The sequence below is a fragment of the Elaeis guineensis genome, chromosome 9 (assembly GCF_000442705.2).
Source record: "Elaeis guineensis isolate ETL-2024a chromosome 9, EG11, whole genome shotgun sequence".
Taxonomy (NCBI): Eukaryota; Viridiplantae; Streptophyta; class Magnoliopsida; order Arecales; family Arecaceae; genus Elaeis; species Elaeis guineensis.
Window position 1 is genome coordinate 12,408,824 of NC_026001.2, and position 18,443 is coordinate 12,427,266.

General features: G+C 38.1%; 2 protein-coding genes across 2 annotated transcripts; both read right to left on the reverse strand.

Moving 5' to 3' along the window:
* Positions 1-992: 992 nt before the first annotated feature.
* LOC105051551 (protein FAR1-RELATED SEQUENCE 5) lies at positions 993-3,357 on the reverse strand. Its single transcript, XM_073243280.1, is given in 2 exon segments — positions 993-1,987; positions 1,990-3,357. Coding segments are annotated over 2 exon segments (2,046 nt in total). The 5' UTR covers positions 3,041-3,357.
* A 6,914-nt stretch (positions 3,358-10,271) lies between these two features.
* On the reverse strand, positions 10,272-18,399 carry LOC105051550 (protein FAR1-RELATED SEQUENCE 5). The gene is given in 9 exon segments (XM_010932048.4): positions 10,272-10,814; positions 15,304-15,482; positions 15,950-16,132; positions 16,135-16,674; positions 16,677-16,967; positions 16,970-17,035; positions 17,038-17,613; positions 17,616-17,870; positions 17,873-18,399. Coding segments are annotated over 8 exon segments (2,073 nt in total). The 5' UTR covers positions 17,997-18,399; the 3' UTR covers positions 10,272-10,814; positions 15,304-15,444.
* Between the last annotated feature and the right edge of the window lie 44 nt (positions 18,400-18,443).

The following is an 18,443-nucleotide window of genomic DNA, read 5'->3' on the forward strand; positions in this document are numbered from 1 at the left end:
CTAGAATTCAAAGCTCACAACTTTTAGAATACACCAATGTTTTCAATTGAACCATGTAGCTAACAAGGCTTTCCAAAGCTATATGCCCTGCAGCAAAGTGCATATGCTTACACGTTTCCTATTGCTCGCTTGCCTCCCCAACAAGCTCATAGCCCATATGTAAGTTGCTTATGAGCCTATTGTTATTCTAATTGCAAAGTCAATTGTTTTTGCTTTCCTTTTCTTTCAATTGAAGCATAAAGTTTTGCGTATGCAATTCATAGAGCCACATACAAATATGGTGGCTTGTTCATCAGTACATATTTACTACTTTAGTACGTGTTTTGCTATTCCTTACTAATTGCATTATCTCCTATAAATTAACATCCTCATAAATCATCAACAAATGAATGTATAACAAGTGATTCAATTTGATAATCTTATCATGCAAGTATTAAAGTAAATAAGTACATAATATATAGATGAAACCTTTATTCTTGGAAAGCAAATGCTTATTTCACCTGAAAAGAACAATGATGACAAGATAAAAAGATTGGAAGATAAAAACACATGGAATATAATTTAACACATGATAGGGTTAGAACTTAGAAAAATTGGAGAAATTCTTACGTTTTACAACTGCTCCATGCACAAATGAGGTATTCAAGTGTCTTCAAAAAATAATCAGACCACCTTTAGAAACTCTCTTTCACAACAGAACAAATGGCCTCACCTACCTGAAGCAAATTTTTTGAAACGAACAAAATCAATGAACATCCAGTTGACCATAACTTTGTGTAGAAAACAGCTGACACAAAGGAATTTAAAAATTGAATCACAAACAAACACATAAAAATTGTATGAACAGATTAAACCATGACAAATTCTTAGCCTTTAAATATAGTTCACAAAAGGCAATAAAGGACAATTTGCATTCAATGACAACTTATCAGATGGTAACAACAAATAAAAGAATATGATCTAAAACTGACTACGCTGCAGTTAGTATCATTTTACCTTGTTCCGTTAAATGATGAGCCCCTTTTTGCAGCAAAAACTTCTGCAAAAGCCTTCTGCAATGCCCCCTTTGCGACTTTATAAATCACTGCAGATGTAGCCCCTTCTTCTGCAAATCTAATGGCATCACGGCAGAGATCATTGCAACGCCATGTCACAGCTTTATGACAATTAGTTTGAAGCACACCACAATGATCATAAGACAAGATACTACTCTTGGCATTTCTGGTCCACCGTCTCAAGATGTAACCTTCTGGAAATGTAAGTATACCAACAACTACTGATACTCTGAACGCATGCCTGCATAAAATACCTGAGAACTCAAATTTGCAGCAGCTACAGCTTATACTTTTTTCAGAAGCATTATAATTGACCATGTACACTTTACTAGCATCGTCAACTTTTGTCACACGGAACTTGCTAACCACCCCATCCTCGATTTTGTCCATCAAGAAACCTGAAGACTCAACAAGTTCCTCCTGAAGCAAGTCAAATATAGTTTTTGTGTATATTTCCGATGCTTGTTTCTCCAATGGAGATGGAGTCTTCAAGACTGGCCTGTTATGAGTGGTAGCAAAGTCTGCTTGAATTTCCTTCTCATACTGCCCTGCCATGGCCTTATCAAACTGAGTGACTAAATCACGCAACGAGGTTGTTGTAATTGAGTGCCTCTGGAAGAACTTGTGCATGGTTTCCAACTTCGGAGCCCCAGACAGTTCAGCAAAGAATGTGCTTCTGGCATATGCTGGAACCCATTTTTGACGAATATCATATAAGGATTGCAACCACATATTCTCCTTCAAATTGTACCTATCCATTATTAACTTCCAACATGACTCGAACTCTTCAATATTTTCAGAATCACTTACACATTTCTTGAACTCTGCTTTAAATGAAGGATGTGCCAAGTAGACATTGGACAGCTTCTCCTTGCACTTGTGAAAGATGTCCCTCCTGCAGAAGCGATGGCGGACATTAAGGAACACTTTGTAGAGGCAGCACCCATGGCATCATTGTAAGCAGTAGTGATTGATACTGGCCGGCGTCCACTCATCAATGCAAGCCATGTCTCAAAAAGCCACGTAAATGAAGCTTCACTCTCATCAGTCATGAAGGCACACCCGAAGACGATGAGCTGCCTATGATGGTTCACACCGGTGAATGCGGCAAATGGCACCACACGCTTGTTCTTCTTGCATGTCATGTCAAACATGATTGCATCACCGAAGTAGCCATAAGCCATCCTTGCCCTTGCGTCAGCCCAGAACACATTGGCCACACAATTATTCTGGTCAACTTGAATGGCATAAAAGAATGCTGGATTCTCTGCCTGCATCCGTTTGAAGTATTCCAGGAGGCTTTGGGCTACGCCCCCTCCAGGCCCCAGCCCACTTTGCTGGGTTTCGGTGGGAGGGCTCACGAGGAGCTCCCACGGTTTCTTGGCAAGCTTCTTCTGGACAGCAGGGGATGCCTTGGGGGCGATTCCGAGAGGGTGGCAGTGCTCAAGCGCGCACCTTGATACGGCCCACAGGCCATTCTCGCGGCGGTTGACCTGGAGCATGGCCTTGCAGCCCTCACGTGACGATGCCCGGTTGCGGCGCTTCTTGGTGAGGTCAAAGGGGTCCTTTTTCGTCGGCCGGCCCTGCTTCGAGCACACGAACCGCCGCATGATCACAGTGTCATCAACCCGGGAGGTGAAGGACTTGCTGTTGCGAATCCGGAAGCCGACACGCTCGGCGTAGGCCGAGAAGAAGGCCCGGGCAGCGTCGGGGGAGTCGAACTCCATCCCGAGGCGCGGCTCCTCAGAATCCCCAGAGGGTCCCGCCGAGGCTTCCAATCCTCCGGCGGTGGGCACCAGCTCCCTCCCTTCCCCTCCCACCGGATCCTCCGGCCGGGCGGCCAGCAGCATGGCGCCGGAGCTGGGGACCATCGATTCGACGGCCATGCCTTCTCCTTGCGGTTGGATGGGGATCAGAGATTCCACTTCCCCCTCGTGGGGGCTATCGAACCCCATCGACGGAGTTAGGGTTGTGATGTTCTCCATAAATCTCACCAAAAAAACCTTTCTCTACCACAAATTCTTCTCTAATGCTAAAGAATTCGAATCATCGCCTCACCAGAATATTAAGCAAAATGGTCAGAAAAATCGAGAAAAATCGGAAAAAAATGGTACCAATCGAGAGAGGAGAAACCCCATGAATCGAATCTGTCCTCGTCTCCGAATCCAACGCTTTTCTTCTCGATCTTTTCCCCAATGATTTTGGAAAAATACTTCCTCCTTCCTCTCCGGTTGGGGGGCGCGCAAGGTCCAACCCTAGCTCGCTCGCTGAGGCCGCCGCGATTCGTCAACCACGTGATCCGGCTCCAGGAGTTAACTATCCAGCGCTGGCAACCATGGGGCTACCCGATCCATCGATCTTAGCCGTCCAATTGATGAATCACACATTAGACGGTCCTGATTCCAGGGTTTCGAATCGGTAATGGGTGTGCCGATGACCGAAGAGTGTTTTGCGGGCAGAAAGGAGTCCATAGAGATTTATTGTTTTTAGTTTGGATGCTGACTTCGGATAGCTAAAGGGGAGGGGAGGGGCACAGACTTGTTGAATTGTCGAGTGGAAGTTGGTCGTTGCAAGGTGGCTTCAGTTCTGCCACCAGTCATCTGGAGCCGTTGACTCGTAAAGAACCAAATTTATGAATCAGACGGCTGAGATCGCTCCCTTCTGCCACTTTTTTTTGGTGGAAACAAGTAATTTCTCATTGATCTAGATTTTTTTTTAGAATAATTATATATTTCTTGCTATTTTGTTGATTATCCCTTAATCAGCATGTAATATATGACCGATTGAGAGAATAAAATGGATATATTTGCACCGGAATTTATGTATATTAAATCCATGAGGGACTTGTAATGCATTAGAAATAAGGTTATATTTGATTGAGAGAAATTGGACTCTAAAATGAGAATGAGAATGGGAATGAGAATGAGTAACTCCCATTCTAATCATTTGATTGAGAAGAATCTTATTTTCATTCTAATTTCAGGAAGAACAAAAATATTCCAATCCTCCAAAATTTAATTTCGACTCTTTCATAAGATTTAAATTTGATTCCGAGGATTTTTTTTTTTATGAAATTGGAGGAAGACCACCCTGATTTTGTATTAATATCATAATAGTACCTGCATAGAAGCATATGTTAGTGGTTATGCCTGCAGCCGAGTTAGCTTAGGCAGAAGACACCTAAATGAGATCTTTACAGAAGCTAACTGCTTCCAAAATTAAACAGATTCAGGAAACATTTTCAGACTCCGTATAGAGTCTGTATAGAGACGCAAAAGAGAACCTGAAATTAAAGCTAATCTATATCTTTTGCAGTTCTTCCATGAATTCTTCTACCGTTAGCTTACCTCATTGCTTTACTACTTTATTGATGATGTTTATGATTGCCTTGCTAGTTTTTGATCTTTCCATTGATATCCACATGATTCTAAGTGGTGCTTTAGCTTCCCATCTGAATATTCTACTGTTTCTTTCATTCCAAATACATCACATCACTGCAGAAACTAAACACAACCATGCTGTTCATCGTTCTGTTCCATGTATCTCCTTTCTGTCCTGTGACCATAGTTCATCCATGGTGCTAAGTGTCCTTGGAAGATCTGTTACGGAGCTAAAATGCCTTCAAACCATTCTCGAAAAGATACATTCAATAAAAATATGCACCGCTGTTTCCTCCAGGCATCCATACAAAATACACTCGACAGAGCTAACCATTTTCGTTTATTCAAATTATCAGCCGTTGAAATCCTATTTTGATATACCAACCAGTTGAAAATCTTTTTTTTTTTTGGTGGTACTGATAGCCTCTAGTTCAATTTGGTGAAATGTCCCCCATCTGAGAAGAATTTATAAGCATTGTTAAAAGAAAAGTTCCTATCCTTCGACCAGTTCCAGTCCACTTCATCGTCTTCCCTATTGAGTTGTATTTGAAGCTTAGATTGTAGACTTCTTCTTGTTCTTACCATGCTTCCCAAGTTTCTGTCCGAGTTGCTGATCACATCTGCCATTGACGCTTCTGATTTATTTGTTAGGATAAATTCCAGAGGTAATGTCGAACCGAACACTCTGGTGCCCATTACTTCTTTGTTTTCATTACATCTCGCCAGTTTAGTGAGGCTTGCCTAGCCGTGTTTTCATTACTAGGAGGATTTGATTTGTAATATGAATCATATATAATTTTCCTCCAAAGTCTCTGACCATCCGAGAAGTATCTCCACCACCATTTTAACATTAGGTACCTGTTTATCAGACTTAGATTTATAACACCCAATCCTTCCTGTCTCATTGGTCTGCAAATCTTTTCCCATTTGACCAAACTGTGTCCTCCACTGTATCTATTGTGATCTCTCCATAGAAAACTTTTTCTTCATAAATCTATTTTTTTGATGACTTATGCTGGCAACAATCTTGATGACATCCAATAAGTTGGTATTGCCCTCAACACCGCATTGACTGAGGTTAGATGCCCTCCTATGCTCAGCATTTTACCTTTCCATGAACTCAGCTTCTTGTCAATATTTTCAATAAGAAAGTTCCAATCTGATGAGCTTATCTTTCTGTAATGCAATGGGAGGCTGAGGTATCTTATTGGGAAGCTTGTTTGCCTGCATCCCATAATTCTCGCAAACCACCTCGATCTCTTCCTCCTTACCAAGTCCGATTCCCACCATCAAGGTTTTGTTATAGTTGATTCTTAATCTTGTTATCATCTCAAAACAATAAAGCAAGAATTTAAGATTCCTTACGTATATCCGATTTGTCTTACAGAAGATCAGTGTATCATCTGCATACTATAAACATGATATCTGACCTACCGTTTCCTCTTCTCCAATACCTTTAATAATGTTTGCTGATCTTGCTCTTTCCATAATCCTTGGCAAAATATCCACCGATAAAATGAAAAATAGCAGTGACAAAGGGTCTCCTTGCTTTAGCCCTTTATGTGTTACAAATTAGTTCGAGATCTCTCCATTGATATTTATTGCCATTTTGCTATTTTGAAGCGTTTGCTTGATCTAGTAACACCATCTTGGACTAAATCCTCAGGCTGTGAGCATTGTGAAGAGAAAATCCCATCTGCTGTTGTCAAAAGCTTTCTCATGATCCAGCTTATAAACAAAGCCCATGTCTTTATTTTTTTTGCAATTGAACACAATTTCAGAGGTACATAGGTAACTATCACTGGTTTGCCTTCCTTTTATAAAAGCAATGCATTTTAGATATCAAATTATCTAAATATTTCGAAAGCCTTGTGCTGAGGACCTTTGTGAAGATCTTCATAAGACCATTTTCTAAGCAAATCGGCCTGAAATCCTTTACTGATATATTTTCTTGTTTCTTCGGTATCAAGCATATATATGCATAGTTGATCCTCGATATGCTGGTTGATTCCGTGTATATTGCTTTGAAAAAGTGACAAATGTCTTGTTTAATCACTTTCTAATATTTTTGATAAAATGACATCAAAAATCTATCGGACCAGGGGTCTTATCTTGGGCGAGATTGAAAATAGCCTTTTTATTTCTTCCTCCGTAAACTGACCATTAATTCCTTGCAAGTCTACTGTTTGTTGTGGATATAAGGTGTCCCAGTCAACCTCTACGTCCGCTGGTTCACCTTCTCTGAAAAGAGCTGAATGGTATCTTAGTAATATATCCTTCATTTTATCTTGGGATTTAGCCACCTCTCCATTCCATTCTAGAACATTGATGGTATTTTTCCGTCTTCTGGCACTTGCACAGTGGTGAAATATTTAGTATTTTTATCCCCACACTGCAACCATTGTATTCTTGATCATTGCCTCCATAGCATTTCTTTCTGCCGAAGCATCTTATCTAGGGGCTCCTGTAATTGTTTTCGCTCCTCTGTTTCTTCTTTGCTCAAATTTCTCCTCTCTTCCTGTATGTCAAACCAATCTATTTTTTACTTCATTAGATCCTTCCTTTTTATTATGTTTCCATTAGGATCTCTATTCCAGGTTTTCAGCTTAGCTCGCAAAAATCTAAGCTTACTATCAATATTGGCCATAGCATCAACTTTAGCAGGTGCATTTTCCCACCATCTTTGTATCATATCATCAAATCCTGACGTTTTGTACCAGAAAACTTCAAACCAGAACGGCTTCTTGCCCCTGTGCCACCTGTGCCAGTCCACCCATAATGGGTAGTGATCTGAGATCATTCTAGCCAAATGTATCAATGTTGTATCATGACAAAGATCCAGCCATTCCGTTGAAACTAGGCACCGATCTAATTTTCCATAATCGGCTTTTTCCTGAAATTGGATCAGGTGAAGCATCTTTGTTGCAATTTAATCTCTACAAGCTAATGGTTGTTGATAAAAATGTTAAAAAGCTTTGACGCCTTCCTACCCCTTCCTTTACCAGTCCTTTCATGCTGAAATCTAATTATGTTGAAGTCTCCTAGAAGCATCCATTGATTTGTCCATATAAGTCTTATCTGATTTATAGTTCATGAAGGAAATCCATTTGACTCTTTATGTCCTGTGGTCTGTAGACATTTGTTAGCAACCATTTCTCAGATTGTTCTTCATTGAGCAATCTGATTTCAACACTGAGAGAGTATTTTTCTTCATAAAACATAGTACCTTCTACCTTATCGGACTTCCACATTGTAACAATTCCACCTGCTGGCCCTTCCTTTCCCCATGAATCAAAATTTGCACCCCCAATAGCTCGGATTGAGCATGAGTCCAATTTTGATCACAAACAAAATACATCAGGGATATGGCTATTATAACTTCCATTCCAATCTATTATAATTTCGATTCTAAAATGAAAAATGAATGTACAAAATAATATTTATTATTGAGCCGAGGATAAAGGAGTATTTGGTTGGGGAGAGTTGGAATCTAGAATGGGAATGGGAATAGATAATTTTCATTCCAACTATTTGATTGAGGGAGTTCTATTCGATTCTGATTTAGAATGGAATGGGATACCCAATCCCCCTAAAATAGAGCTATGTCTCTTTTTGAGGATTGCAATATTTATTCTAATTCCGATTCCAGTGACAAATCAAACACTTCGAGGGATATGACTATTCTGATTTTGATTCCAGACGCAAACCAAACACCTCCTAAGACATTTTGGCATATCAAGAATCCAAAATGAAATGAGCATAGTGTAGCAAAGAAGGAATACATAGAGTGCTTTGAAATGCATTGGAATTTGTGTATGTTGAAACCACAAGACTTGGTTGATAGTGCACTAAACACTAGGAGGGTGTTTCATGGGAAGAGTTGAGGACGGAAATAGGAATGAAAATGGATAACTCTCATTCCAACTATTTGATTGGAAGATCCCATTCCAATTCCGATGGTTCCATTCTTATTCCGATTTTAAGGTAGATAGAAATGGTCTAATCCTCAAAAACCTAATCCTGACTCTTTCTCAAAGATTCAAATTTTCATTCCGATTTTGATTCCAATCACGAACTAAATACTTCAGGATATGGCCATTTTAATTTCCATTCTGATTCGGATTCCGAACACAATACAAACACCTCTCTAGAATTATGGTTTCCGAAATGAGAAATGGATGCACAAAATAATATCTATTACTAGGTTGATGATAAAAGGTTTTGGACACATCAAGAATCCAAACCATAAATTGGCATGTTGTGACAAACAAGAAATGCATGGAGTGCTTTGAAGAAACGAGGGTTTTATAGAAAACCATAGAAGATATCTGACGATTGACCACTAAAAATTAAAAGTTTCCTAGTACTAGTTTCAATAATTAATAATCTTTTTGTTTCTGAAAATTGTTTTGTTACAAAATTCTATTGCTAAAAAAATTGAGTAACAAGAATAAGATGCTTAAGTTGGATGTTTCAATACACATAAAAAGATGGCAAAAGCACTGTAATATTGATTAATAATCCAAATATCATATACTATAATTTTTAAGTTAATATTTTCCAAACTTTTCATCCAGAAGATGAATGAGTTTTATTATTGCATTTATAATTAGAATCCAACAAAGTAATGTAATCGTGAGTTACGTCATAAATGATGAATTAGCATGCAAATATGGGAGCATGATTGAAGTAACTTGTATCCTACTCATCAATATTAACGCAACAATATGGGCATACAAAATTTTTCCATTTTTTAAGAAAAGATATTTATGAAAAAAGTAAGCTAAAAAGTTGTAAAAGTCTAAATTCAACATATATTAATCTTTGCATCTAACGAGCACCTACTAAAATAGAAGAAAAATAAAAAGAATACATATTTTAAAAAAAATGATGAAAAAGAAATGCATACCTATCGAGAATGAACTTCATGTAAATTTTAGTACTGCTTTAATTTTCTGTACTCTTTGCTGCAACTTTTCTTTCCTTTCTGTTTTCTCTCACCCTTAGATCCGAAGTTAGATCGACTTATACAAAAGGAAAGAGAAGTGGGTACTTGGGGGAAAATCTGGTCTTTTACTTGAATGATGAAATAGATCATTTTCTGACAGATTCCTTTTCAGAAAATCTTAATCACCCAATGAACACGGATGGCTATTTAGGTGATGACAGAGATTCACGAGTTGATTAATACATACAGGTTTAAAAATTTCCTTGATTTTAGCAGAAAAAGCGTATCCTAATAATAATTTCTGAAGTAAGGCAGCAGGCTAAACAAGTTTATACCCTGCTGTAAACCCAGAAGTCAAGGGGCGCAATTGCTCCACCTTGCCTCCTTCTAGCTCTACTTATGAAAGTATGAAGTAGATTTAAGTGTTCATATGCAAGATGTCAATGACAAACAAGATTTCAGAATGATATCAACTATGTATAATACTATTTCCCTGCAAGAGGCCCATACAGCAACAAAACAACAAGTAAATCAGCCATACTAAAATCTTTTGAAGAGAGGAATCATCGGAGGATCCACCTTTGATAAGGAATACGGTAGTGATCGAAATGCTGTTATCTTTCTGCGGATAGTGCAGCCTAATAAGCTGAATTATGATACAGAGAAAGGGTGAACATCCACTTCAGACTTGTACAAGTTTGAAGGTAACCCAAATCTGACTCTGGAGCAAGGAGAAAGTTTGAGATACATTATTTTCTGAAGAAATCAAATATTAGCAACAGTTTCAGAAAAAAACAAAGTTTTTTCGGCTCAGAACTGGCTTTAGATTATATATTTGCGTGCCTAAAAGTGATTTATATGCATGCAAAGTACTGTAAAAATTGCTAGTGATGCTAGAAAGGTCACTGCCTTTGGATTGATTTTTCAGCTCTCAAAATATTACAGACCAAATTTGTATACTCTTCTTCTTTGGCAGGAATACAGACTCTTCTTCAATATAATAAAAGATAAACCTTTCATTTTTAAAAGGGGCATACAACTTGACAATCTGAACCAATGATTTGATCTGCACCAAAAGCTAGTGTTTGATTATTAAATAGGTGGACACAGTAGAACCTCATATACATCCTTAACAATAGGACTCTAAATAAAACAACAATAATTGTAACAAAAAAAAAAAACGCAATACAAAGATTTACAAGATTCAGGTCTGAAAAAGTAGTCGGGCCAATGTCTGACCTTCAGCATAAGCTTCCACATCCCTTCATTTCAGAGATAGAAAAGTAACACCTGAATTGTCTGGATCTTTGGGGCATTTTCACGATGATCAACCTGAGGCATGCCCTACCAGAGGTTTTTTTAACCATGCGAAGTCCTGCTTTCCTGACACTTAGTGCTTGTTTGCTAGTTCCCCTCATCCCTCGACAAGTTCTGCATCACAAGTGCAACTCAAAGTTTGTTCATCCCAGTCACAATGTGAGATGGTAAGCTATGCTCAAATGCAATTTATAGTACACCATACACTTACGGGAATGTCTGAAATACTAACAAGAAAATTTCTAATAAAGAAAGTGAGGTTTTCTAATTCACGAACTCCTTCCTTTTTTGTTCAATTATACCATAGACAATTATTTGTTATGTAAAGAAATGCTTTGGACGGGTAATTCATAGGTGGGTACTAGTACAAAGGACACCAATGGACTGGCTGCATCTGCAAACTGAAGCAAATCACAAAGCAGTAGCGAGTGCATTAAGTCTGGTGCCCAACATCTTAAATTATTTCCGTATAGGATCTCCATAGTTGCACGTCATAGTTGGGTGCATCTCCAGTTCTGCAGCTGGTTGTGTTCTAATGTTTGTTTTTATTTTAAAACCCAATTACATATAATTCAACCTACAAATCGCTCCACCTGATGTAATAAATAGGGGTGGTAATTTACTCTGCCTCATCAGATACCCCACTTGACCCGCAATAGATCCGGAGTGGGTGCGGATAAAGGTAAAGCTTGCCCTAAAGCTGATCTAGATATATATAACTTCCACAAATCCCCTCACCATCCTTTGCCCAAGTCGCACACCACTTGTAAGAAAGATTGAACAATGCAAGGTTACATGTTATGATGCTCAATTGTTCATTTTCTTAGTTGATTGCTTTTCTTAATTTAAGGGATATTTAACTTCTTAAATAACAATATTTTTTTATTTGTATATTTCTATTATTGTCGAAATTTTGGTTTGCTATGTTTTATACCTTCAACTCTTATTTTATTTAATGTTATGTGAAGTACTAAAATTTATTTTTATATTCTTTTTTATTTGCTTGATTTGTATACCAAAAAAAAAGACTTTTGCAACTTTACCCAACACGGTCTGTCCAACCCGCCCTATCGAACTCTACTTGCCCTGCCCCATCTAGAGAAGAATACAGGGCTGGTAATGGGTAATAGCCTATCCGATCTACATCCAATCGTTGCCATCTCTGGTAGCACAACCTACAGATGGAATGACAATAAATCAAACTGCAGCAGCTTCAGGCAGTCAATTGCATGATTTAGAGATTTATCACTGTGTAATGACTAAACCAACAAAGAAATAAGATACTAGAGCAACTGCATCTGCAGCCAACCAAAAACTGAATCTATAAATGGAGTCATATTACTTGCAAGGACATATGATCTCAGCTCGATGGAATTTTTATTTACAGGCACCAACATTGGCATGTCTTGCCAGAAGGTTGTTCTTATAAAATAGGTATCCGCATGAATAAAACACTGAGGTGTCAGCTGTCCTAGAAAAGATCAGAGAGAGAGAGAGAGTTTGCAAGAGTATGACTGTCTTAAATAAATCATAGTGAGCCATTCTTGAATTTCTCAAGAAGAATTTTTATTTCTACAAGGAGATGAATGGAGTACAAATGTTTTGCACAAAAGAGCTTAAAAGCAGATGCTAGTTCCAGAGCAAGGTATAGGAAAAGATAGACAACTCTTCCAATGAAGACCAGACCTTAATAACATGAAAGTTCTACCTGGGGTGATGCACCCACTTCAGAATTTCAGCAGAAACTCCTTACACCACCCGCTTCCCAAACATTAGTCAAGATCTTTTTATAAAGATCCATTTCCCTATACCCGCACCTGAATCTGCTCCTGCATCCTTCTGGTAAATATAGACCAGACAACTAACGAATCTATGTAGATGGGGTACATACATGGACAAATAGCAAGGTAACTCCCAGACTGCTAGCTTAAAGGTAAATATAATGAAAAAGAAAATAAAAACATAACTTCATAGATTATAGTAAAAGGCCGCAGTGCACTGCATGAAGTAATAAAACTACAGCAACAAGCAAAGAAGTTTATCTTACTTCATGGAAAAAGATGAAATTTATGTTGACAAAATCTACAATTTCTTAAAATACTTCCTCATGCTACAACAAGTCAATAATCTTCTGGAAGGGTTTAACACATTAAGGGTTCACACTGGGGTAACTCAAACCTTGGTTCTCCAAACATAGGTATTTCAGTTGACTCTGGGCCAAGAATGACTTGTGCATTGTGGACTATGAATCAAAAACTCAAATTAGCTCTGTAGCCACAGGTGAGCAGCAACAGGCTGGATTGAGCCTGGTAATTTTGACTGTACAGTAGAACTGATTACTCACAAGCAAATCGCCAGAGAATATCTGAACTATAAAACTATCATATTTTCATGACCAATTTATCCTTAACTACCATCACCGGCTACTGGCTAGATAAAAGCCTAGAATGTTGGCCATTGGTCAAATAAAACATGTGCAACTTATTTTCTATCTAGGCCCCTAGAGTAGTGGTAATAGTCAGTAAGACAATGGCTAATCAAGGCTTGGTTGAAGTGATCAGCATGGTTATTTAACTAATGGTTAAGAAAACAAATAAAAAGATACCATAAAGAAAAGTGGACATATAGCTTGTTCAGGATTTGTCATGCTTTGGTCTCCTCTTTAAATTCTTCACTTCCCTCTCACTTTATTTGGATGCCCAACCCTTGATCTCTTCTCGTTGACACTAATTTATTTTTGTTCTTTAAGGCACATGACTGACAAATGAACCCCTATAAAGGACTGGTCAGTTGGGTATGAGTCCACAAAAAGTAAATGGGTCAGTTATGCGTAAATTCTTCTCAATCTGATTATATATAGGTCAGCATTGATCGAGAGTTTCTTGACCAAACCTAAACCTGACTGATTGCCACACCTAAGAATAGAAGCTCCATGAAGATGGGGAGTAATTAAGAAATAAATGCAATGACTCACCAAGCTGTGATACTAAAAGAGATGAACCTTGCCAAGTTGCAGTACAGTAAGAGATTAACTAAAGTAGGATTGAATGGATAAACAGTGGCAACATCACATATCCACAACTCATTCAAAACGAGACAAGTATAAATGTGGTTTTTAATGAACATTGAAAAAAGAATGTAGAAAATGCCAACAGCAAATACATAAATACTGCATTCATAAACTTAACTACTATAATGACTAAGATAAGAGTACTCATGCTGGTATCCAATTAGATATGTTTGGCTTTCTGTATTATGAGCCCATGCACTGCTTTGACAAAAATATACAGTTCCACTGACAAGACCACATTGCATCATACAAAATTGGTTTTCACATGTTTAAAGTACAATATATGACCAAATCAAATAAAACAATTTTGTCTTGAATTAATGTTAGCATGATCTAATCCTTAATGTATATGCATGGCATGCACATCCATCATGTGGGTATATTTATATATTTTATATATGTGACTTCAACCCCGCTCCAAACAGGAGGATTAGAACCTGAATCCTCCCAACTAAATACAAATAATTACTAATCCAAATTAAAAATCCACAGTTCATCATGATTGTTAATATATAAAATGCCTACAGAACAAAATTGACATCATGTGAAAGTAAAATTAGTGCTAAGATGCAAAACTAGATAATAAGCTATATACAGTAACAAACTATGAATGGGCATCACACATTTTATCATGGCATACACATTTTAAACATCTTAAACTACAAACAACAAAAACACAATCAACCTGTGTACTTTTAAAAATAAATATAATTAATCCATTGCATTCTGCCATTAAAATTGTCCATTATATAACAACTTAGTACATGATAAGTCAACCTGAACAACTAATTAATACTTCTGTCCTAGCTTTCTCTTCCACCACCCACAACATCCTCTCTCTCTCTCTCTCCACCCCCTAACAGCACTACATAATAAATAATCTGACAGGCAAGTTCTTAGCAATCTCTCCTTGTCATCTCTCACACTCTTTCCTCATTATTTTATAATTAATAAAATAGGAAATGTTATCATTAACTAAGAAAAGGAAATGTATCACCATTCAAAAAATTGAAAAAAGAGAAGTTTTCTGCCAAGGCAAGGTTTGTGAACTTCTCTTGATTTTCTATTTTTTTATTTTTGTATTTATAAATTTTACTATTGGCCAACAACAAGAGCATTTTAGTTTTCCAGATTACATTTTATTTCATTTTTTTAATTGATAATATCAACTTGGTATATTTTATCATGAGTCCAAATTCTGTTTTGTATTTCAATTTTGTAAGTATATTGATTTTTTTATCTTATTAGTTAATTTTATTTTTTAGGTTGATATTTGTTCCATTCAGTTTATGTGTCCTGTATGGGTTTATCCACATGCATTCCCATGCAAATTGATATAATTTTTATGAACAAGTAACTTGTTAAATAGCTCAGAATTAGATTAGTTAAGAAAATAAACATTCATAAATCATAAGATTTTCTTGACAATTTTTTCAACATGCATAGAACATTTGGTTTTTCTTGTCTATATTTACCTGATGAAACAAAATGTGAGAATTGGATAATGAAGCAAAGAATCATATGAAGATTTACCTGGAGATACATCAGCATCTTTACAAAAGGATGGCTGAAGATTTTGTGGTGGATTGATATGTAATTCTGTCTAAACAACTGCCCCTAAAAGCAACTTAATTTGAACACTGAAACTGCCTTAAAATTTGACTTCCTTGCATCTCATCTTAATCCCCATTTAGAATGATAATTTCCATTTCCTGCAGCAAATTCAACCAAGAATTAAAAAAATGATTTGTTGACATTAGAAAGAGAACGGGAGGGGGGGGGGCAGTAACTTGAACAAAGCTTCATTAGGATTCTTTGTCCTTCATTGGGACGAGATGGATAAGGCATCTTACATCCAAGTCACAAAAAACCCAGCAAACTTACATGGTTATTAGTAATTTTCAAAAAATTACAGCATACGAACATGTCAAGTTTTGGTAGGGCAAATGGGAAGTGGGGTGGGGGCTCCCTTCCCATGGGAAATAAAGATATTTTAGGAATAAATGATCCTTCGGAGAGGAAATAGCTCTTTTATCTAAATAATGGAAATAGCTTCCTGATTAATTACTTCACATACTTAAAACTTTACGTTTTAATACATGACTCAGCCACAAAAAAAAATAATCCAGATTCTTAGAGAGAACCAGGAACACCAAATAGAAAATCAAACAAATAATACCTGGTTTTGTTGACCACAAGGACATTTTTGCAGAAACAACTTCAGCAAAAGCCTTTTGCAGTGCATCTTTGGCAGCCTTGTAAGTCACCAAAGATGTTGCCCCTTCTGCTGCATGTTTGAGAGCATCTAAGAAGAGATTGTTGCATCGCTGAGTAAAATTATTTTGAGCATTTTCCTGAATTTTGCACAATTTTCGTATAAAACAGAGCCACTCTTGGCCTTCTGTGTCCACCTTTTCAAAATGAGACCTTCTGGAAGCTTACAAAGACCAACTGCCTGAAAGACCCTCAATATATGTCTGCATATGATGCCTGAGAACTCAAACTTTTGGCAACTACATCTTGCTCTTGTTTCAGAAGAATCAAAGGTGACATCATACGTCCTATTGGCACCCTCTGCATTAAGAGCCACATGGTATCTGCAGGCAGAACCATCCTGGAATTTTTCCACTGAATAACCCAAGGCCTGGACAAGCTCCTCCTGGAATATGGAAAATATGGTTTTTGTGAAGGTCTCTGAAGCCTGCTTTTCTATTGATGATGAAGATTTCAAAACAGGTTTAGTTATCATATTAGCAAAATCTGCCTGAACTTCCTTCTCATACTGTCCTGCAATGGCTTGATCAAACTTTGCAACAAATTCAAATAAGCTTGTCTTTGTTTCAAAATTTCTTTGAAAAAACTTGTTCATACTTTCAGATCTTTGAGAAGGAGACATTTCTGCAAGAACTTATCCTTCAAGTATACTGTGACCCACTGTTGGCGGACTTCATATAATGATTGAATCCATTCATTATCCCTCAGATTATACTTAAGAAGGAATGCTTCCCATGATGACTCAAATTCTTGAACCGTATCAGTCTCATCGATGCATTTCTTCATATCCCCCTTGAGAGAAGCTCGAGCTGCTTGTGTTGAACAGATATCAAGCAACTTCTCCTTGCATTTGCTCAAGATCCTCCACTTGCAAAAACGGTGATGGGTGCCATGGAATACCTTCATAGCTGCTGCTGCTAAGCTTTGCAATGATCAGTAACGAATGAAACTGGAAGGCGTCCACTCATAGCCACTAGAAACGTTTCAAACACCATATGTAAGAAGCCTCTGTCTCATCCAAGAGCACAGAACACCCAAATACAACAGGTTGCAAGTGATGATTTACCCCTGTAAACAGCACAAAAGGCATCATGAGCCTGTTCTTTTTATATGTCGTATCAAGAGCAACAACATCACCAAAGTAACTGTATGCCATCCGGGCCTTTGCATCGGCCCAGAAAACATTCTTTAACTTGTTAGTTTCATCAACTTCAATTGAATAAAAAAATGCAGGATTCATTGTTTGCATCTTCTTAAAGTACTGCAAGAGGTTAAAACCCTCGCCTCCTCCCCAAACAGGATTTGGTCTCTCCTCAGCACCAAAGCCTTCTCCAAACAGTGACCTCGTCTCAACATGTAAGGCTAGCGGTGCCCTCTTCTTCGTAGGCTTAGATGCTCTAATATTGGCAACAAATGCATGGTTGTGTTCAATAATGAGCTTAGTTACTACCCACCTGTCCTTATCCTTCCGAACCACCTCAATCATTGCCCTGCAACCTTCCCTTATCGAAGCACGATTCCGCCTCTCCTTGCCATCATTCTTCCTCTTCTCATTCTTCAGATAGAACCTTCCTTGTAGCACACGAACCGTCTCATGATGATGGAGTCATCACGCCTTGAGGTCCTAAACCTATTGTTGCGGACTCGGAAGCCCACACGCTCAGCATAGTCAAAGTAGAACTTCCTCGCAGACTCAAGCGAATCAAATTCCATGCCAACGTATGGTTCGCTTGGTTCCATTTCAAGTTCCAGTTTCTCCTGTACTCTTCCATCAAAAGGGAACTCTGTTCCCATGGACTGGCAGTTCATTTGAACCACTGAATTTCTACATCTCCTTCCTCCTCCTCCTCTTCTTTTTCCCCAACATTATCCTCAAGTAAAACTGAATCACTAGGGTCGACTTCAATCGACTCAGGATTGAAGTTCAGGCCCAATGCCGCTCCAGCGTCCATCAAAGTTACAATTTTTACACATATAACACACGCGAAACCTAAAATTCATGGAGACTTGAACCCTGATATCATCTATTTTGCCAAAATTTCCCAAAACTTCAAGAGATACGCCAATTATATGTGGATTTTAATGCGACCTAATAACCATATCAGAAAGCCTACAACAAAGAAGAAATACACAAGAAAACGTACATCAGAGCTTGGAATACGAGCATTTCGCGCCGCCCATCCACAGTTGCCCGAACCCTCGAAGCTGAGAGAGAAGTAAAACCCTAGAGAGGCCTCTTCGTTCCCAGGGAAAATCTTGGAGCCCCTCGTCACCTCCGCCAACGCGAGAGAGGGGGGCAGACAAAGCCGCCGTTTGATTCGGAATTGATTGTATACTGACACCAATCAGCTGATCACGATGGAAATGCCAATTGTAAAGTTGAGGGCCTTAATCGCTTA